General features: G+C 39.4%; 1 protein-coding gene and 1 non-coding gene across 2 annotated transcripts in view; both read left to right on the forward strand.

Annotated features, from left to right (window-relative positions):
- Positions 1-23,020, forward strand: part of LOC103175760 (inactive N-acetylated-alpha-linked acidic dipeptidase-like protein 2) — a 251,184-nt gene that overhangs the window by 125,111 nt on the left and 103,053 nt on the right. The window contains exons 7-8 of the mRNA XM_042339243.1: positions 2,740-2,859; positions 7,455-7,605. Of these exons, the coding sequence (XP_042195177.1) occupies positions 2,740-2,859; positions 7,455-7,605 (271 nt within the window). The remainder of the gene's footprint in view (positions 1-2,739; positions 2,860-7,454; positions 7,606-23,020) is intronic.
- On the forward strand, positions 22,560-22,631 carry trnat-ugu. The gene has a single exon. It is a non-coding gene; the product is annotated as a tRNA-Thr (tRNA).

Here is a 23,020-nt window from a genome sequence, read left to right on the forward strand (position 1 = left end):
GTCAGGTTTGGCCGTGGGTGGCGAGCCACCGAATGTTGCGCTAATTTGCCGTAGCAATTCACCCTTCAAAACCGCTGTGTGAAAAGCCAATCGCCTGCTTTGGGGGTTGTGTGTTTGCAGTTTGGGACATTCGGAGATTGGGGGAACAGTAACTGCTCTTTATTCAGGGGCTCAGGTGCCGGTTGTACAGTTTTTGTGCAGGGATGGGGTGCGGGGGGGGGGGGGGGGGGGGGGTGGGGGGAGGTTTCACTCCTTTAAGTTCTTTATCTTGAGATCTTTAGTTAGTTTACATCTCGGTAACAGAGCGTGTTTTTTACATTGAAAGGCATTTGTTGGCATTGTCCGCCCTGAAAACATTTTGTCACATCCGTGTAATTAGAATAGCCAAGTGCAAAGCAACTGAGTACATTGTGTTCATTTTATAAAGTTATATTTTATATGGCACTTAGGTCTCAGTGAGGTTTCCCAGCAGCTCGGGACCTCCTCCCGACGTGAAAGACGCTCTACACGTGTAATGTTTTAGTAGTTGTTAGGTTTAACGACAGAGCAAAATTCTGATGCATTGCTATCTGTTGAGCACTCCGAGACCCTGCTCCGTGTGAAAGCGTTTATATATAAATGCAAGTTGTTGTTTATTTGTTTGTTGTTGTTGTGATGGGGAACCATGGCTTCACCACTCGATGTTTGTTCTCTGACAGCAACAAAAACGAATGACATTTGTACAGCACCTTTCAGGTCGCGAGGAGTTTGGACGGCAGCCAAATTAATCTGCGTTTTTGGCAATTTGGTTCAAAAACAGCCTCGTCTCAACAATCCAGGCCCAAGTACTTCACGTCTGCCCACAAAGGACTTCAGCATTCAGGTGCTGGCGCTGTGTGTGTGCTCGTGGAGCATTCTCCCACATCTGACTGATAATTCTGCCTTTATTGTATTAATTACACAGCTCTCTCCTCCCAACGGCTAATTCCTGATGCTGTGTTTTTTTTTAATCACTACAGCTGCGGAGAAAGAATAAATTTCAAAGTCGACATTTACAGTTTCGGACATAATTAGCAGCCTTTTCTTTTCAACCCAGTTCGTGGTTTCGCATTGCTGACTAAATTCAGCGTGATCCGCGTATCACATTTGTATTTTCTTTCAATCAGTGCATAACACGACAGCCCTTGAACAAAACACCTTAACATAGTCAGGAGCTAATATCAGCCATGAATAATTGCTTGGTTTATATAAAAGAGTCTCTGTCTAAATAGTAATATCTTTCATTTCCTTTGCGTTCTGGGCTATGGTACCAGCAGTGTATATCATCCAGTGACAAAAGGGGCTTAAGATCTTCTGGCAGGACTTAATGGCTATTCTTGAGCACTGGATTATGTGGAAAAGCTCCACTTTGAAAGCTGTGGATGAAATAAAAACAGAAATGAAATATCGGATTAATGTTCCAACTTACCATTCATGGTGATAATCTGGAGTGTTCCCTCTTACATTGAAAAAATATCTCTCTTTTTGATTCCACTTTATAATTGTTATCCTTGATTAAATTAAAGCAAAAGGCATTTCAGGTTTAGTCGTGGTTGAAAGTGTTCGTGCAGTGATCAGGGACACTCTTATAACCCACGCAGGATAATGCCAATAGATAAAGTAGGTTATCTATATAGAATTGTTGAATTACATCAGATCTGGGAGAATTTGACCCTGTTAGTCTAATGTCAAGGTCATAAAATGCATCTCTGGTGTATCGACTTACACGCGGACATTTGCTGAACAGATTTGTTGTGAATGCAATTACAGAAATCAAGTGCTCGTATATTACTGTAGAATTTAGAAACAATTACAGGATAAGTACTACTCAGCTTTTCCAGAAGTGGATATTATTAATAAAATAAAGTATTGGTCCAGGTAAGCAGTGTGCTCAGAAGCAAGAAAATAATAATAATAATAATAATAATAATTCTTGCATTTAATACTATTATATATTATTTGACACTGCTGTCCGAAATTGGCTACCACGTTTCGCCCACAAAATACGCAGTCAATTCACTTTACAACAACAACAAAATGACATGTGTAAAGCACCTTTCACCTCGGGAGGAGGTCCCGAGGCTGGACAATCAACGTTTCGGACCCGAGATGGGGTGTCGGGATTGGGGAGGGTGGAGGGCAGGGGGGGGAAGGAGTGATCGAAGCCACGGTTGAAGAGGAGGGTTTTGAGATGGGTCTTGAAGGAGGCAAGGGAGGGGGCGAGTTGAGGGGATATATTAGGTGCAGCCCTTTGAGACGTCTTAACAATGAGATAAGGCACTATAGCAAGAATTATTATTATTACGATGGATGATTTAACACTATCATTTATTTATCTGCATCTGGTTAGTTGTTTGCATTGATGCATTTGAAAGTTTTGCCCGCTTGGTCATTAACAGTTCTCACTGGAACATTAAAAATAATTCATGTTAATAAGCCTTGTTTCCTTTCCAGAATTAAAAGAATGTTTCTTCTCTTTTACAGCACAGCACTTTTCAATGTTTTGTTGCCATCATAACGTAATTGTGTTATCTATCTGACTGTTTGTGGGACACTGCTGTGCGCAATTGGCTGCCGCGTTTCACCAACAAAATATACAGTCAATTCACTTCACAGTATATCCTGTGAAGCGCTTTGAGACGTCTCAAAGACATGATTAGACGCTGTATCGAATGCGAGGATTGCTATATTATTTTATTATTCTGTTGTGTGCTTTTTCAGGCAGAGCTCGTGGATGTACAGTATGGAACAGTTGATGATCTTCTCAACCTTCGTTCAAGTACCAACTTTACCCNAAAAATTGCACTAGTTAAACTTGGACAGGCACCGTTATTATATAAGGTAAAAGGCAATGTAACTGCATACCTCAAATTATTGTATACCTAAGGCAATCTAACTGCATTATTGTATAATGTAAGGCAATTGAACTACATTCCTTACATTATTATACAAGAAAAATTCAGAACGCAAACACTATTTCAGTGAGCGAATAGTGAACCTGTGGAGCAGGTTCCCGAGACAGACGGGTGAAGCAGGAAGTGTTGATTCTTTCAAACACAGATTAGATAGTTTCCTTTTAGGAAATAACATTATGGGATATAGTACTTAGGGAGTTTGGGACAAATGTGCATGTGACCGCCAGGAAGGTGGAAGGTGGAATTTATCTTATATAATAATGTGAGGACTGTAGTTCGATTACCTTGGTCTTTTGTCGTCTAGCATTTCATATCGTCTTATGTAAGGCAATCTAACTGCATTCCTCACATCTCCTACATTTCATTATGTTCTCTGGATGGAAATCCAATCTAAATTTATAGATAATACGGCAATGACCATTTAAATTAGCAAAGGCATAAAGCAGCTGGCATTACTAGAAGGTTTTTATTAAATACTTTTAGTTTCGGAAAAATAATGCCTCGTTTTCTTTCCTCACTAAAGCAATGTTTACAGCAAAATGCTTTCACACCACAAGCTTTAGTTTGGGAATATTAATTCATCATTGGCAGGATGATGTAGTATGAAATATTGTGATGTTTGTAAAGTGTCCAATCCACACAGTTAGTGCAGCATCTCTGTCTTATACAGAGATAAATATTGTTGACATGCTACTGTTAAATGTTTTAACAATGACTTGAATCATTTTGATGGGTTTCTCTATTAATGGATGTCTTTGCCTTGACAAGCTCTGTATTGACATTTCAATTGTGGTATCTCTATATTAATCTTCCCAGGAACACCAATATACCACCATAAAGTTAATGTGTGTATGTTTAGCTGGCACTGCTCTGTATAATATTTATTTTAAAATCACAGCATCTTTACAGTTTGCCTCAGCTCCTAAGAGGTGTCCTCCGAGACAACTTTTATCCTCATTACCCCCTCCCCTTATTATTTCATTATATATATTTTTAAAAAGTCGTCTTTGTTGCAATGTGCATCTTGTTCGATTAAGCTCACGGTTTATTTTAAGCAGAGGCTTGTGTTTGGCCATTCAAAATCAGAAAGGTTAATGCCTTCCTTCAAAATGTAAGCATGCTAATTACTGTGGATTACCCAAAATGTGAACAAAAAGGATAACTCATGACAGGTTATTAGCCTCAGTTGACCTGTGCACTTTATAATAATAATAATAATAATAATTGACCTGTTCGCTTGCACTGCCTTAGCTGAGGAGGAGGAAAAGTGACATTGCCTTTTATTGTCAGGATGTGAAAGGTTCCAACTCAACCAGTTGTCTTTGTTCAATGCGAATCATGTTTGATTAACCTTCGGGTTTATTTTGGGGGGGTTTTGTTCTGTCCAATATGACACACTCAGTACATTTAAAGTTCAGGTCTTTTTTTTTACACTTGCAAAATAATGAAAGGGCAGCAGATGAAAAGTTCAGTGAAACTCATTTCTGGCTCGACAGAAAAGCCGACGTCCAATATTCGATCCCAATGAGTTTGTGTTTATCTTGGTGACGGTTCACATTTGCTCACGCTATTGCTGACAACTCTTGATATTGAGTGACCTGGTTATTTTTAGGCATTTGACGACTGGTTAAGGAATTCATATATTCCAGTCTCTCTGGATGGGATTGTAAATGGGGAAGATAATCAATATCCAGGGCGACACATCCCGGAGAGGGATTTGGTCACATTCCCCTAAGATAAACTAAGAGAAGTGCACCAATTTTCCGGTATGCAGTGGAACTCCCTCATCTCCGACTGTTGAAACGTGTAGATGTATATTTCACTGATCTGAGATGTTCAGGGGCAATGATTTTTCCATAAAGCTACGCGTGGTCTTGTTTTATTATTTTTGAATGCCTTGTTGTGCTCATTAAGATAAGGATGTGTACTGAAAGAAACGGAATCGTTTTCACTTTAAACATGCCACGTCAGCTCCAAAGTCAGCCAACAATCAGGCAAATTCAGAATAAAGCCTTTTCTGCTCTGCCCCAACCAATGGGCCTTGGCTCCGAACTTTAGAAGAAGCCAACTGCTTATTGCACTGAAATTAGTTGCGTTGCCAATGAAGCCAGTGTTGTCGGCATTGATAAGGTGCTATATCAAATGTAAGGAATATAATTATTAATTACATTAAAAATATAACCATCGATCGATATCTTATTAGTATACTTTTCAAGAGGGAATCCTTCATCACAAATATTATCTTTAGTGTTTAATAAGCATAAATGTAGTTTTAATTAAGCATATTTTACTACAGTGAAGCAATTGGTATTTAAAAATGGGCTTCATTGTTCTGTGGTTTAGGACAGTCACTGTATAGAATGATGTACCATATGCTTCTTAGCATCGATGAAGCTACTCATTAATAACTACATCCACTTAGACTCTGGGACTAAATTCACCAGCAACTGTAATGTTTTGTGTGTGGGGGAAACACCACAGCAGCCAAACTGTTAGAGATGATGGTGCTTTTTGATGCATAAACATCTGAAACAATGAACCCATTTATACGTTGTGGTCAATATTTTGGTGCTAAATCATTGTTCAAAATATTTTTCTCCAGTCTGTTTTACTTTTTTGCTTATGCACTGTTGACACATACCAGGATCTGGAGATAATTAAGAGCAAAACCACTCAATGGAATGGTCTTGAAAAGAACAGCTGCTTTATTTGTAAATGGCAGAATTGGAATTATTTTTTCTGAGGCTTATTAGCCGGCTGTGAGCTGACTCAGGAATAGACATCTCGGAAGCAGCCAGAAATTTAATTTGCACCTGACAATAATGACTGTGTTCCAACAAATAAAAACAAGCCAAGGTAAATGTTGGGTTCAAGTGGCTTTCTGTTATTCAAGAGGCAAATTATTTGCTAATATTGAGTTGGGCTTATTTCTAGCTTTTGGGATAAAAAAAGGTAGATTATCAGAATGCTCTGCTAAAGCAATGCCTTTTGAAGGTTTTTCTCAGTTATTATTATTAACAATAATTCATTCATTATTATTAATATTAATAATCCTTGATGTGATGCAGCACCTTTCACATTGGGAGGATGTCTCAACCCACTTCACAGGTAAGTTTTACTGGAAAGCCTTCCAACTGCTGTAGGCAAACGGGCAACGATCTGTAGACAGCAAATTGTTTACAAATAAACTATATATTTTTTGCTGTTTGTAGTTTTGGTGTCAAAAATGTGAAACAGTGTAAGAAAAAGATGCAGTGTGTAATCTAGTCAGCGTGGTTTTCAAGTCTGCCACCATCAGCCCAGGACATTTTTTATCAGGCCAGACAGTACGACTTATTACGGCGGACATGCTGGTGCAAATAAATAATATGAGGATCTTAAACATTCCATTCAATGTGTCGTAGTCACATCATGCATCACTGTCAGTTTTGAAGAATTTCAGCGTTCTTTATTGAATCGTAAGGGTTCATTAATTTTGTGAAAAACGTAGGGTTTTAGAATTAACTACCAATCAAGAAAGATTATATATGTTGTGATTGAGTATCTTTGGGAGGTGTGTGCGTGTGTGTGGTGGGGCGGGGGAGAAATATCATCATAAAAATGCCACCTTTTGATGACTGCCAGCGTTTCCAGTGTGTAGTAAGCCAAGCAAAATGCCCGTTGAGAATTTTTCAAAAAAAGTTTATGGCAATAATGCTTGGAATATTGAATTGATCCCAGTCATGAATTGATCTCAGCTGTGCAAGCGTCGAGGATTTCTGCAGTAAATCATGACGACTTTCCTGCATGAGTTTTTTCCTAGGTCCTTTGCACAAATCAATTTTCACGCTGCATATCCTAGCCCAATGAGTTCACTCCTTCCATACACCATGTACGATCTGTCATGGACTCTACCCCATCTATTTAATGTGCTGATGAGAAGCTTTGCATAAATAGTCCCTCTTTCCCAAAGGTAACATACTTGATTGAAAATATCAGGTCTTTTTATTAGAGTTCCACTGCCATGAATAAACCAAGTAGTGGTATCCCGAAGCTTGCAAATGTTTTAAAACTCTGTGTGCCTGTAGTTAGCGATCATTCCAGGGTGTGTGTTTCTCGTAGATAAAAGACGTGAAACATTCAGCAAATCCTACTCCCTTGCAAGTAATATTTGTGCTCAGCTTTTACTGAAATGTGTGTAATTGAAGAGTGCGTCTGGAATTACAAAAAGGCAATTACGGGGATATTCAATGGTCTTTGGGGTTTCTAAGGATATCTGCTGTTGCTGAGTGTACTGTAGTTGATTTAGAACGTGTTTGTGTGTGTGTCTGATTGCTCTGTCACCATTTGCTTCACATAATGCAATCATGATGACCAAAATTGACGGCACTTGTGATTAAATGGGCAGCAAGTGATCAGAGGCAGAGTTTCATACATAAGATTTAGCACCATAATCAATAGTTCAACTGTTTAGCTTGACTAAAAAAAAGAACATGTTTCTGAGGCCATATAATCTGATTATGTTCACAATTATGTTTGCAGTTGTCTTTATTGCTGGAGGCTGGTTTTGGAGGAGCTTTGGTCTACGTTGATCCCTGTGATTCACCCCAAAACATGAACACCAGTCACGAAACATTTTGGATTTCATTGAACCCTGGAGGAGATCCATCCACACAAGGATACCCTAGCATTGGTGAGTTGATGAGGGGCTGGTGGGGTTGGGGAGGACAGTTGCTAAAAGAAAACATAACGTTTTTAACATTGTGCTATTAATGGTATTTTACCCCTGTGGTAAAGGACTAATATATATACTATATGATCTAGTGATAATATTTATAATTATCTAGTAATAATGACTTCTTCCAATTTCCATGCACGACATCAATCTCAAATATCCCGAGGCGTGGAACGTGACCTAGTTTTATCTGTTTTCAGATTTCACATGATACAAATTTATGGCAAATTCTTACATTCACTTTAATTTGAGAGCCAGTTTTCTAGAGTTGTTAATTACAACAAATGGCAGGTAAATAAATGGCTTCAAAATTAAGACTAAATTGACAAATTTGCTGAAATCTTGCATGATCTGAAATTTTAGATCTTCAGATTAAATTCATTTGGAATTTCAGATCCCTAAGTTTGGCAAGTAGGGTCTAGAATTTGCTGGGTAGTTTAACAACCCATATGCAAAATTGCTGGTTGAATTAACCGTGTGGAAATGCTCATGACTCGTGCAATTAATCACCTGCGGTACTATTTCCATTGGTTAATTACATAATTAAAGGCAGTTTGTAATCTCTTTGTATTGACTTGGCTAATCGAGTCTGCACATTCTGCGCATTGGTTGGGTCCAAACGACAAATTGTTTCCTATAAATATCAAGCAACTCTTCTTCCTTTGTGTTACAGTGATGTGCCTTTGTATCAGCCTGAGATTTCAAAATCTTATATATATATATATACTTATATATATATTTCCAAAGTCCACTGCAGCCTCTGGGAATATGAGTGTCATTGTGCCAGTCACTGCAATGCTATTGTTTGTGCTGTGTCCTTGGGCACAAGAGCAACTTGATTAAACTCTCCAAAGTCACCTCACTTCATTTAGGATCGAGCGAGCCATCATTTGACATTGTTTTATCCTATTGTTTTGAATCCTGTTCCGAGCAGTGAGAGGCCAATGAATCACACAGTTGTCCTGTCCTGAATGTATTCAGATGCAGCAGTTCTCTTCACCTACACAATATACTATGGAATATGACTTCAGGGGGAGAGGGAGGGGGGGAGGGAGGGAGGAAGGGGCAAGTTTTCAAACCAAAAAAGTACAGTACAGGTGTGAGCTTGCTTCAGTGGATTTTCAACAAATGTGAGAAACATCCCTATAGTTTGCTGAGAATCCATTAAAAGTTCCTTCTGTCCTGACTGAAGGGCGCCATGAAAAGTGCAAGTTTTTGCTGTTGCTTTAATATCGTACGATATTTTGTCTGTGCCCTCAACTGCTGTATATTTTCAAGTGAATAATATGCGCTTGAAACAGATCTGTCACAGAACCATAAGCCCATGGCAGCATTGCACATTTTCTTTGCTTTTCAAATACCTCAAAAAGCTTAGGCCTTCGTTCTAGCACATTATGCAAATTGTCCAGTGCATCTGGTTTCAGTTGTATGAAAGGTTGACGGGTTATATTTGACCCTCCTCATTGAGTGGTGGTTGTGTGTTTACTGAAATGCAGTGAAAGTACGTTTACTTCTTTGTAATGTTTCTGGCAAGGGAGCTTCTCATCCATACAATTCCCTTCTTCCCTTTGCCCACACACACAATGCCCTTCTCCCTGAGCACAAAAATCTTTATGAACCACACTCCTCGTGTAGATTCAAACTAAATCCAATTGCAATCCAGCAACACCTTGAACATTGTGTGACTACAAGAGGGCGATTGAGACTTTGTGCAGTTTAGCTGAAACTCAGCTAAATTGAAACCGAGGTGTAACTTGCCTTAAATAATGAACAACGGCAAATGGTTCCTCATTCGATTTGGCATTTTGGGCCGTGCTGTGTAATTCCGGTACCAATGCAGTGCTGTTTTCTGTGTGTGTATGTGTGCGTGTGTGTGTGCGCGCGTCTGTGTGTGTGTGTGTGTGTGGGTGTGCGTGCGTGTGTGTGCGTGGGTGCGCGTGTGTGTGTATAAATGTGTTAACACAAGTGCATCTAATTTGTTTCTCCCCTCGGCTGATCTGATGACACACAGATCATGTTTGTAGAGCTCTGCACAGGCTCATTCTTTCCCTTTAGCTGCCAACATTTCGGATAATCTTTTCCGTGGTGGTGCCTTTTAAGCAACCCTCACCTTAGAGCATTTTAATATTTTTTTTTGCAAAACGATATAGTTTTGATTCTTTTGGAGCTGATCTTTTGGAATCAAATAAAGCTCTCAAATAACCTCAGACTCCAGAGGATTTGATGGTACTTACAGCCTTCAATTTTTGCTGTGTGTCACTATAATATTTCATATAATCCTAAACTATACTACTTGAGAGAATGGGAAGATAATCAGGATTCCTAGAGAGGGTCGGCCCCTTTGAATTCGCTTGTGAATCTTCCTCAGAGGAGTTGTATGACCACAATTTTATGACAATCAAACCCTGAATCCTAACTGGTGATAGCACGCCACAGCAATTTGCCAGATAAGCTGTAATCACCATTTGAGTTTTGTATTGCAGCTGCTTCACACCGTGAAATACTTTACTTTTGTGGGGTTTAAGCCTTTGTTTATGTCGAGGGACGGTATCTCTTGTTTACCTAGCAGTAAGTAGGAACCCGGTTGTTAGTCGATTGGCCGATCGCTTTTCCCGGGGGTAATAATCCCTTAAAAAATAATAATAATAATAATAATCCACGACTGTTTGTGGGTCGCTGCTGTGCACAATTGGCTGCTGCGTTTCACCCGCAAAATGTACAGTCAATTCAGTTAACAGTGTACTCAATGAAGCGCTTTGTGACGTCTCAAAGATGCGATAAGGTGCGGTATCAAACGCAAGGATTATTATTATTATTATCCCTGCAGTCATTGTTATGTATGTGTGTAATGCATTCATACCCTCGAGTCCATCCAAATTGCTTCATTCTCTGGAGCAAAATTGCCTTGGCAAACAAAGCTATAATGAGCTTAGTTGTCAGTCATTCCAATAAATGTGAAAGGTATGGGTTTTTGCACAGTATATCAAGCCTTCAGCATTCCTAATGTTCTCCATTTAACTGCACTCAAAGCAGATGGGTTTGCCTGTGTGGACGGCTAGTTCATGATATAGTGGTGTTCTTGTAACAGTTAAAGTCACTCCTACAGAGCATTATGTACACTCATTTAATAAATGACTTACTCTTCGTGCCTTCATTGTTGCAACATTTCAAGTAATTTAACCACGATTACTTTACTTTCTGTTTCCAGCTCTGTTTGGTATTATTTTTTAACCTTAGCACTGTAGCCTTCTTTTCCAGTATTTTGTTATTGACTCTCTCTCTCACACACACACACACACACACCCCTCGTACAGGATTCAACTTCCCTGCTAGTTAAAGAGGTTGATTTACATTTCTGCTTTGGCAAGCAATAGGTAAAACAAAGTCCAGTTTGCAATTAACATCCACGTGTTTAACTTACCTTATTCAGACCTTTGTTTTTTGTTTCCTAAACTTTTGAACATTTGCTGACTTGTTGCCCGAAACCGTTCTTTCGCCCACAAAAATACACAGTCACTACACTTTACAGTATATTCTGTGAAGCGCTTTGAGATGTCTCGAAGACGTGATGAGGCGCTATATCAAATGTAAGGATTATTATTATTTTTCTTCACTTCATTGGCAAGCTCCTCACCTGTTTCCAAAAAGTGTAATTTTATGTTAATTTTGACATTAACTTCTCAGGTTAAAGACAGTTGTTTTACAACCACTTCTGCGGTAATGCACAATTTCAAAGTATGTTGAATGGGGTTTAACCGAAAAAGCCCTGCATTGCCTTTTGTAGATAAAGCGCTGTAGATTTCATTAGACTACAATTCATTGCATTTGTGTTGTGGGAAATATGTTATGATTCAAACTAATTTTGCCACATTGTAAGGAGTCTCCAATATTCTGCTCCTGCTCCTATCCATATCGTTTTAGCTGCTGCAGCATGCAAGTGTCAACCAGACTATATCTCTGTCCCTCGTGTGAAGGAGATTAAGTGGTGAGTAAACCTTGTTGCTGGATTATTAACTAAGCAGCGGGCAATACTGGTTGTGACGTACCTGTTGGTAGCTAAGTTTTTCGGTGGGATTTCAGCAACCACCTGGGTCAAGTTTACAAGACAGTTATCCTGGTACCAGGTGCACTTTGTCGACAAGCCGCCTTAAGTGTGTGCTTCTTGAGTGAAATCCTCCAAATGTTCTACAAAAACATCCGGTGCAGATTTGCTCGAGGTCATCCAGGCTTCATCCCCCGACTGTGCCCGATGGAGGGTAGATTAATGAACGAGTCTGTGAATTGGGAAGAAAGATGTCTCATGGGTAAAGGCAGCGTAAACCATCGGATACATGGAGGGAATCACTGCAGACTTCAATGAAAGCTGCTGCGGGTTTCTTTCTTTGAGTTTCAATCCTGCCAGTTCCTGGCGAGCCTTGCTGGCAGATGGAATGGCTCATCAGATAGCAGCTAAGAGATAAATTAGGAATTTAAAGCGTATTAGCGCAGAGATTATCGAAAATATTTGATTCGATTGGATGCTGAAAGAGCACTCATTCCTGAAGAAAATCCATATTATTGGACAATATTTTGAATTTCAAAAAGCCTTTTTGTTTCTTAAGTAAAACAACGTAATAATAATAATCCTTGCATTTGATACAGTGCCTTATCACAACTTCCAGGCGTCTTAAAGCGCTTCGTAGGATATACTGTAAAGTGAATTGACTGTATTTTGTGGGCGAAATGTGGCAGCCAATTGCGCACAACAGCGTCATACAAACAGTCGTGGATTGAGTGACCAAATTATTATTTTTTTTTTTTGGAGGGTTTATTACCCATGGAAAAGCAGTCCGTTAATCAACTAACAACTGGATTCCTACTTACTGCTCGGTAAACAGAGGCGTGCGGAGTGTGGAAACTCGCCCAACATTTCTCCCTGCCCAGGAATTGAACCCGGTCCTCTCGCTTGCGAGGCGAGTGCTCTAAGCACTGAGCTACAGGACTTGGCAACAAAATCAGCACTTTCTATCAGCAAACAAACTTGCCTTCCACAGGGTAGCAATTAAAGGATTTAAAAATGTAATTAGTCATTTATGGGTTTTCCCTTTATGTGCACTTCTGGGACGCTTTTTTTTAATAATCACAATTTTTTTTCTGCAAAGCCACGAATTGTTGCCCGTCCTGAACTGGGTCCCTCGGTGTTGCTACTAAGTACCATTGTCAGGCTTGTTTCTCCAAGAGATTAATCTGTAAACGAACCCAGTTCATTAAATACGAATCCGCGCTGCCATCAAATGGGACTTGTTGGGGGTCGGGTAGAAACAAGAGAACAAACACAGACTGTTATTAAGACTATCTCACTTTCGGTGTTCTGACTTGTGATGTCAGTTTGTTCCTGTTAAGTAAACGGACAATTTGCCCAGACCATTTAATCACTCGGTCAAAAACTGGAAGAATTCTCAGCTGTACGATTCCTTGGGTACGTGTGGGACACAAGTGGGACATTTGCCAAAATTGGTAGTTATTTCTGAAACCAGGAAGGATCTAAATCAGTGCATGGTACAGAAGGTGTACACAGTTTGAGCTGTAGTTTTATATCTGTTGGAATTCATACTGAATGTAATAGGTGTGGACATCAATGAGTTTGGATCTTGAAGTTGTAGTTTGCAGTTGTCAGGTGGAGTTGACTGTAATGATAAGAGCATCGGTTCCATTGCTGAGGTTGCCTTGGAAAAGGTCCGCCAATTAAACAATCTCGTGTTTGTTTATTACTGTCTGTGCCCGGCTTTCCAGCCTTCATCTTTCACAGCTTAAATAAATGACTGTACTTGCGGTTCTCAGGAAACCAGAATCAAAGGGCAATGTCATTAACGTCAGGTCAGTTACATAGAAGGCACTGAACCACAGCATATAGTTAAGGACCTATTTTAAAAGTCGTATCAAATGGGGAATGTTTTTCCCGAAGTAGCCACGATCCACTAACAATCTCTGCGCACATACACATTACTGCTGGGTCATCAACTTCAGAGGAGAGAAAGTTGCAGGGCATTGTAATTTAAACCTGAAGCACAAAACACAAGAGTTCCAAGTGTACCTTGGATGAGAAACTGTGTTGACAGCTTTCTCTTAAAATAAATATGGTGACATGGGAATGGGAATCCAGTCTGTCTATTTGGAGGAAATTTCCTTTGAGATAGAATATGAGTCTTTTCGTCTCTTGGCTGTGTGTTCATTCACAAAATATACACAGTCACACCACTTTACAGCATATCCCGCAAAGCACTTTGAGACGTCTTGATGACGTGATAAGGTGCTATATCAAATGGAAGTAATTATTATTATTGCGTATTTATATACACAGGAAAGGGTTTTGTCTTCATTTTTTGCTGTGATTGTCCCATGTAATAGTTTTGTCTCAGTTCTATTCATTTATTTAACAATATTTTATTTCAATCTTTAAAAAAATCATTGCATTTGATATAGCGACTTATCATGGTGGTGAGACACCACAAATCACTTCCTAGAATTTACTGAAGAGTGTTGTGCCTGTGTGTTTATGTAAGAGAATTGCTCTGAATTGAATGATGTGCAGCATTTTGCATCAGAGCTGACAGTTCTGGGCAGTCAAGTTATGTCCATCAGTTTGTGTCAGTGATACCTAACATGGCAAGTGTCTAGTCTTAGTCCAGTTACAGAGAGTTCAGTAGCAGAGAGGGACGAGGGCCACTTTACTAGGCCTCAGTTTGGAATCGTGATTGCAGAAATGGGTTAGAAAGCCTGAATAAGAGGGAGAATTGCAGAGCGAGTATTTCATACATATTGAAAATGTGATAATAATAATCCTTGCACTTGATATAGTACCTCATCATGTCTTCGAGACATCTCAAATATACGCCCACAAATATACAGTCAATTCACTTTACAGTGTGTTCTGTGAAGCGCTTTGGGACGTCCTCCTGACATGAAAAGCGCTATATCAAATGCAAGGATTATTATTATTATTATTATTATAACCATGCTTACACTACTTACACCTCATTCAAAGTAATAACGCACAAGTTAGTACAATAAGACACCGTTTTTTTTCACGAAGGTTAACCTTGCTGAAATGATATTACAGGTTAAGTTATTCACAAGGTATGTAGAATTCGAGCTGCCCTTAAGGAAATGTTACATGTTGACAGATTCCCTACCCGTTAGCATAATAAAACGGCTTAGGTTACAGTGTTTAATTAGGAATGGTAGGACTTGGTATTATTAATTTGGATGTCTTTAGATTCTTATCCTGAATCAGCCCCAATTAAATCTTGAATGCAAGGGCTAATGATCATTAAAGTGCCTTGCCATTAAAAACAGAGGATCTTTTTAGTGTTCACTTTTGTTTTTTTTCCCTAAATCAGTTTCCATCCTACTTCTCAAAATGTTCATTGGCAATAACCCAGAAGATAACACTTTATAATTTAATTTAAGTGGGAAACAAGCTTGGGAAGAAACTCGTTGGTTTTTCTTCAAACAATTATTTAATTTATTGAAACTTCAAACACTTTTTACATGTTAATTTAACACAGTTGACAGGTGATGCAAGATCTCTCTTGGGTTATTTAGAAATCTTGTTAAGTCATAAGGTTTCATTGCCTTTTGCATTTTGAATTTGCATACCTATTTGAATATCCCATGCTTTGGGGATTTGTTATTCCAACCCTTTTTCATTGAACACACGGACTGCCTTGTCTGGAGGGCAAATAATAGGTGTTCATTTTTTTTAGATGAATTGTATTTGACATCATATTAATATGCCGGGAAACGTGAGGTCTGAAACCAAAATTTTAGTACATTTTACATCCTGTGTACCAATAATTTCTAGCCTGGGTAATAGTAATCGCTCGAGACCTGGCACATGTTACCTTGTCACTCTTTCCTTGCAAGCCAGTCCTCAGGGTGACTTTTAACCAGCGAAGAAATTTTAATGTGCGTCATGTGAATCAATTGGGAGTTCCATCTGCTAAAAAAATAGGCCAGGCAGCAGGTTCCTTTAGAGAAAAAGAAGCAATAAAGGAGCCATTAATTGAACTGTGCTTTCAAATGTTTGCACCCTTATATTCCCGTCAGACTTACGTTGAGATGATGGCCATTATACCATTCAGTCCACCTTCAATATTAGGTGTTTGCCATTGTTAGATGTGTTAGTTTGCCTATAAAATGTACAGTCACCACACATTATAATCCTGAGGTTCTATCATCAGCATATTTCAACTTCTTATAAAAATGTTAAAGGGTAATGAATATGGAAAAGGTTTAAAAAAAGTTATAAGACTACATTTCTGACCAACAAATGAAGGATCTAACATAATAATATCTAAAATATGCTGGAAATCTGAAACAAAAACAGAAGTCACTGGGAACACTCAGCAGGTCAGGCAGCATCTACGGAGAGAGGAAAGTGAGTCAACGTTTCGGGTCCACGACCCTTCGTCAGAACAAAATCCAAAATATGTTTGGAGAGACCCTGGAAAGTGCCAAGAGATTTATAGTGTTATGGCAACAAGCTGAAAAGCATTGGATTGAGTGCAGAATCATAAGGCGTTAAGGGAAATCATTAACACCTTTTTACGAAAGCAGAATATCTTCAAAAGAAACGCCCAATAACATGAAAAAAATGCATAGAGCACGTATATTTTCACCCACAAAATATATAGTTAATTCACTTTACAATGTATTCTGTGAAGCGCTTTGAGACATCTCGAAGACGTGATAATATCAAATGCCAGGATTATTATTATATTACATAGATGCCACAAGAAGTGAAACTGACAACCTGCAGATGTCGACAGACAGAGAGATGTTCAGTATGAGGGGAGTTGTGAGGTGTTAGAGAGTCTTTTATAAATGATCTTTGCATTTGATGTAATGTTAATAAATGTCTGATTTGAGATTTGTAAATGTTAAAATGTTTCACAGGGAGTTGCTGTTGAGTGTATCGACTGTGTATTTGGAGGGAAATGTGATTGGAGCCAAATTGGACATTGAAATTGCCATGAAGTGAATCGTCCACTTAAAGTGATTCCATCACTTTCAATGCCATTGTGACAAGCCGCACACAGTCAATCCTGTGATGAACATTAATTTACTATGATGACAGAGCTGGTGCTTTTACAATCAGATTATCCAACACTGTACTTACGATATATAAAAGCAAAGCTGTGGAAAGAGAGCTAGAAAGACTTAAGTAACTAATATTTGATCAAACCAGAGGTCAGTAGATTATGGAGAGTAGAGGAGACACAGTATTAACATCAGACCATTATCCTTGTGAGATTAGAAAGGGTGATAAAGAACAAGCAGATAAATGACAAATATAATCCTTGCCACTTGCACTGATTTGGTGAAGGATTTGAAACTTTAATGCTATATGTGAAGAAACATTGGTTCTGATGAGGAATTATATAATCAGTCGGGAAGTAGACAATCAGAGCGAGATCTTATGTTGTGTCAAGGGATAATATGAACATGGTGGATAAGTCGTGGGTAACACGAAGCCTGGATACAGCTGGTTGGAAGGATTCGATGGCTAAAACTTGCCTTGTGCTTAACATAGCAAAAGATAAATGGCACAATGAGGTATTGCGGGTGGCAGAATAAGAAAAATAAATTTTACCCTTTGGGACTAAAGATATTAATCTGAAAGAAACAGTTGCAGAAATTGGAGAAGAATCGTGAAGACATGGTCAGAAAATGTCAGGTATAGCTTTGTTAGCTCTGCTTTATCTAGTCAAATAATAAGTGAGTAGGAACCCAATTATTAGTTGATTGGACGATCGCTTTTCCAGCGTTAATAATCCTTTGAAAACAATAAATTAATTTTTTTTAAAAATAATAATTTGGTCTCTCAATCCACGGCTGTTTGTGGGACACTGCTGTGCACAATTGACTGCCACGTTTTGCCCAGAAAATACACTTTGCAATTCACTTTGCAGTGCATCCTGCGAAGTGCTTTGAGACATCTCGAAGAATATTCTGTGGAACGCTGTATCAAATGCAAGGATTATTATTATTATAGAGATACATCTAACTCATATATCTATGTATTCTGGAGACATTTGATAATGCTGTGTAAGGGTGTTGGAATCTGACAAAAATGCAGCCAGGCATACTGTGCAGTCTTACTGCTAAAAAGCATTTGACAAAAGACTCGCAGCTAAAGTGAAGGATCAAGGGAGAAGTTACATGTCAGATCGAAAATTGACTTGACAATGGAAACTAGAAGGTGATTATAAATAGAAATTGTTCGAGTTGGGCAATCGTGACTTTTAGAGTCCCCAAGGGATTATTCCTGTATCTCGCAATATAATGACCTTGATGAGGGAATTCTAAGCAATGTTTCTACATGGGCTGATAATAATGAATCGTGTGGGAGGATAAGATATCTTCTCCATTTGGATATCGTTTAAATGGGATTCACAGACACCTGGCAGCTGGGTGGGTGAATTGCTATTCGCCCATTGTTGACATTCAGGATTGAGAATGAGAAGTCAATGCATACAGATGCTGCGGAATATTACTTATTTATAATGAGGAGATTAACCCTGAAGAAAGTGTGTTATGCAGTTAACCATTCACGCACAAATGATTCGCCATGCAGGGTCGTGCTCACCAAAGCAAAACAAAAGTTTGCAGTGCGCAGTTTGCAGATGAATAAAGTGATATGTTTTTCCCCCTATACAGTTAAAGCGATTTAAAGCAGGAATATGGGTTTAGACTTTAACATTGCAAACTGTGCACATAAACAACTGAGCCCCAGCAATAAACCCCTTCCTTCCCCATCCTCAGGTCACTCCTGAAGAGCTTCCTCTTCGACCGTGTCTACGGTCACCAATCCCCCCCCATCCCCCGGCTCCTCGTTTGTCTGTCAAGCGCTCTGGGACACTAACCTGCGTAAAAGGAGGCCGTGCAAATGCAAGTTGTTTTGTTGTTGCTGCTGCTAATGTTATTACAGAAAGTTGCACCACAAGCTCAAGGTCGGGCCAAAGGAACAGCCCAAGAGCTTTCACTTTTAATATTCTTTTAAGTGTTAAAAGTTCCTTGAAATGTTGTCGGCAGTGCAAACCTGATTTACATTGCAGTCGATGCATTGATTCGATTCATTAGGAGCAAAGCCTTGGCATCGCGTCGATACCATGAACCCTGATTTATAATCGCACTATTAGCATCGGTCCATGTGATGGTGATAAATCGATGCTAACTGGGCAGTACAGATAGGGCGTAAATCAACAAGCAATATTGATGCTCAGCATTCCATTTGTAAGGCAACACTGGGAATATTAATGGGCCCTGGAAAGGTTGCAAAAGAAGCAAAACGTGAGTATTTCTGGGACTGAGGAACGCTGAGCTATGAAGAGAGGTGTAAAGTTTATTTACACTATAAAAGAGAACCCTGAAGAAATAAGTCATGTATTTATAATTACGACAGAACTCGATAGGGTTGATCGCTGGGAAGTTCTTTATCAGCAAACGAGAGAGAAGAACGAGAGGAACAGGCAAGATAAATGTGAACCGAGGTGAAATTTCTGCTTCACATTGTAAATGTTATGGAGGAAGCAGCGGGGAGTAAGTCAAGGCAGAATTGGCCTAATCATTCATCAAGAGGCTGAGGGGATTCACTCAGTGGGCTCAAATCCAGCTTGGGGTGAGAATAAAGAGGGCAGAGTCTTACATTGGGCAAAAACAGATGGATGGCCCCAGTACTACTACTAATAATAATAGTCCTCGCATTTGATACAGCGCTTATCACATCTTCGAGACGTCTCAAAGCGCTTCACAGGATACATCGTAAAGTTAATTGATTGTATATTTTGTGGGCAAAACATTTATTTTAATAAGCATGTACTAATGCCAAAAAAAGCAAAGTTCTTAGAGGCATTTTACAAAAACAATCATTACAATCGATGAGAACAGAGGCTACAAATGGCGAGATGTTAGCTTCAATATACATTCCGTAATGGAAAATTACCATCCTGCCTGTCATATTAATGTATACTCTGTACTTGTGAATATTTTATTAAATGCGGCTGACTTATTCATGTGGGCACGGCTGAGGAAAACCCTTAAATAGCAAGATTTGTGTTGTTCAAAAAAAAAGAAGAGAATCGTGCTCAGCGTTTTGTCAAATCATCGTTTTGCCCATTTCAGGACGTGAAAATATAACTCGTTCAAATCACGGACTGACATCTCTGAGCCCTCTTGCGATCGCCACTCAGAAGCCATTGGGTGAACAGTTGGTTCTTTTTCCAAAGTGTCGTACAGTGAAATACCCGGCTACTGGATGCCAATGCTGCTAAACTCTGAGTCCACCCAACTATTAATTATGATTAATTATGGCCTATCTCCATCTGAATGTAAAAGTAGAGGCACCAGGTAGTTAAACAACACAATACAGAATTTCAGTTGTATAGCGCCTTTCACATTGGGAGGGACGTCCCGAGCTGGGGGTGAGGAGAAAGACGACCAAAAGTGCGATCAAATAGGTAGCTCATGAGACGGACCTTGAATGAGGGGAGAGGGAGTGAGCGAGTCGGAGAGACTTTGAGATGGAGTTCCAGAGAGTGGGGGCAGGAAGTCTGAAACACACATCCACGCCCCCCCACCCCCCCAACCACCCCAAAAAAAAATTGTTTTGACAACTCTGCCTTGCTTCTTTTTGAGTTGATAAAAGTTTGGTGAGGAAAATATAGATTTTTTTTAATATAAAAGTTAATCCATTTCCTGAATGCTTGAGTGTTTATTTGATCGTCGTTGCTCTGATACACAACGACTTTTCTTCTGTCTGAAGGACAGACTTATCTGTAGATCTATCATTCCTTGTCTTCTGCCAAAGAATGGTGCACTGCGAGAATTTCCACTGGGAAAGGACACTTAATAGAAAAGGTAGATTAAAGTGGGCATCATCTATTGGAAGGTCATTTTCACAAGTAAGTCCCAGTGCAAATGTTGCTCTACACTGAGCTGTCAACAATTACGCCACACGAAAGCGAGTCTGTGGTGAAGTGGTGCTTGAAAGGTTTTTTTTAGATAAAATGTCTTGAACAGTTATCTTTTTAAAGCCATGACTGCTTCATCCACATCAATGGAATTCAACTCAACAGTTGAAAAGGTTCTTTGTTTTTTTATTTACATTTACTCTGCCACCTTGTTTTTTTTAGAAAGAACAAATGTGGATTTTTTTCTTGCATAATGAAATATACACACAAGGGAAAAGGGAATAGAAGGATATGGGAGGGAGTGGATGGAGACTCCTATGGAATATTAACACGGGCACAGATTGGTTGGGCTGAATAGCCTGTTGACGTGATGTACAGTCTTATTTAAATCTTTGTACTGTTTCAGTCTGTAAATTGGGCCCCCCAAAAATAATAATAATCTATTTTTTGTTGGAGGACCTATCAAAAACAGCGGTGAACAATGACCACAACAAACCTGAGATATAAATATATATATTTCTGCTGACGTGCAAAAAAATAATAGTATTAAAATATTGGTGCCTGCAGAATTTTACAATTCACGTACATGTTCAGTTATATTGATTTTTTAATGATGTACACAGCAAACACAGATATAGTGCCTTTTTTTAAAAACTGCAAAATCCTGGCCTTGTATTTTGAGCAAACCGCAGTTTTGTTTCACTCTTTGCAATTCCTTGACGAAACCCTTGTCAGAGTTGCATTTTCTCCAGGTCCCTGTGTAAAGTCCACATCGTGAGAGTGGGGCACAGTTTAATTTGAGGTTTAACAAAGTACGAACGCAAACACGGGAAAAAAAATAACAACCATTAGAAGATGCAGCAATAGAAACATTGCACAACTAAAATCTTGGATACGTTGTAATATAAACTTGCTCAACGCTGAGAAACAATATAGAAACATAGACACGGGAGGAGGCCATTCAGTCCCTCCAGCCCGTTCCACCATTCTACAAGATCATGGCTGATCTGTACCTCAACCCCAATTTCCCGCCCTTGCTCCGTATGCCTTGATACACTGACCTAACAGACATCTACCCACCTCAGTCTTGTCAGGTTAGCTCCCCACGCTGGATCTTTGAATGTAAAACTAATCACTTTTCCCATGTGCGTTTAGTTAAAGTCGACGCCATTCATTGCTCCATTTGTTACACACGCAGGTGGGTCTGCTGTTATTCAGGAGGAGAGTTGGGAAGCATAGTTTGCTGAGCAAAACGTAAAGTCTTTGTTTTCAATAACAGGGGTCTGGATGTAGTTTTTATTCTAAACTGTTTTCTCTCTCTCTCCTTTCTATATTTTTCTGTGTATTGGCTGTTGCTTGTTCATCCTTCCTGAACTGGATTTCCACACTTGAGTATCTTTCCTCCTCCTCCTCCTCCTCCTAATTCAGTCCTGGCCCAGCAAGGTGAGGGCAGATGTATGTTGGAGTATTCACACGGTGTTGCTGGTTAATGTAAGTACTCGCTTGCTCTTCTCTTAAAAGCCACACAGCCACCACATGTAACTTGGAAATGGATAGACCGTAAAGTGTTTCTGATAATCATTGAAATGATGAAATGCGCTGAGTTTATCCGTCGTCTTGATAGGCTGGCTTAGTTTCCCCTCACTTAGAAAATAATAATCCTCGAGTTGTCAGGAGGCAGTCTCAAAGCACTCATCAGATTTAAGCAAATAAAAAAGCGTCGTAAAACATGTATTTTGTGGGTGAAATGTTTCCTTCATGTGCGAGTTTGAAACTGTTGTTCTCTGCCTGTCTGTCTGTCTTTGAAGAATGGCAGCCACACAGTGGCTTGAATGCTGAGGTGCCCTGAGGTGCCCTAGTTTACTGAGATATCCACAAAGGGCAGGTTCAACTGCAGTCTGTGGGATTAGAAATGTTCCAGGTCAAACCAAGCTGAGGTTGATATAATAATGCTTGTGGAGTCCTGTAGCTCAGTGGTTAGAGCACTCGCTTTGTAAGCGAGAGACCTGAGTTCAATTCCAGGCAGGGCGAAACCTTGGGCAAGTTTCCTTACTCCACACGCCTAATAATAATCCCTCCAAAACTAAAAACAATAATTAAATTGGTCATTTTCAATCTACGACTGTTTGTGGGACATTGCTGTGCGCAATTGGCTGCCGCGTTCGCCCACAAATATACAGTCAATTCACTTTACAGTGTGTTCTGTGAAGCGCTTTGGGACGTCCTCCTGACGTGAAAAGCGCTATATCAAATGCAAGGATTATTATTATTATTATTATTATTATTATTTGATATAGCGCCTTATCACGTCTTCTAGCTGTCCTTCCCCAGATAGCACTTCACGGAATAAACTGTAAAGCAAACTGACTGTGTATGACTTTGAGGAGTGTTGCAATTGGATAGTGTACCTCCACCAAACC

Source organism: Callorhinchus milii, unplaced genomic scaffold, assembly GCF_018977255.1.
Source record: "Callorhinchus milii isolate IMCB2004 unplaced genomic scaffold, IMCB_Cmil_1.0 Scaffold11, whole genome shotgun sequence".
In the NCBI taxonomy this organism is placed as follows: domain Eukaryota; kingdom Metazoa; phylum Chordata; class Chondrichthyes; order Chimaeriformes; family Callorhinchidae; genus Callorhinchus; species Callorhinchus milii.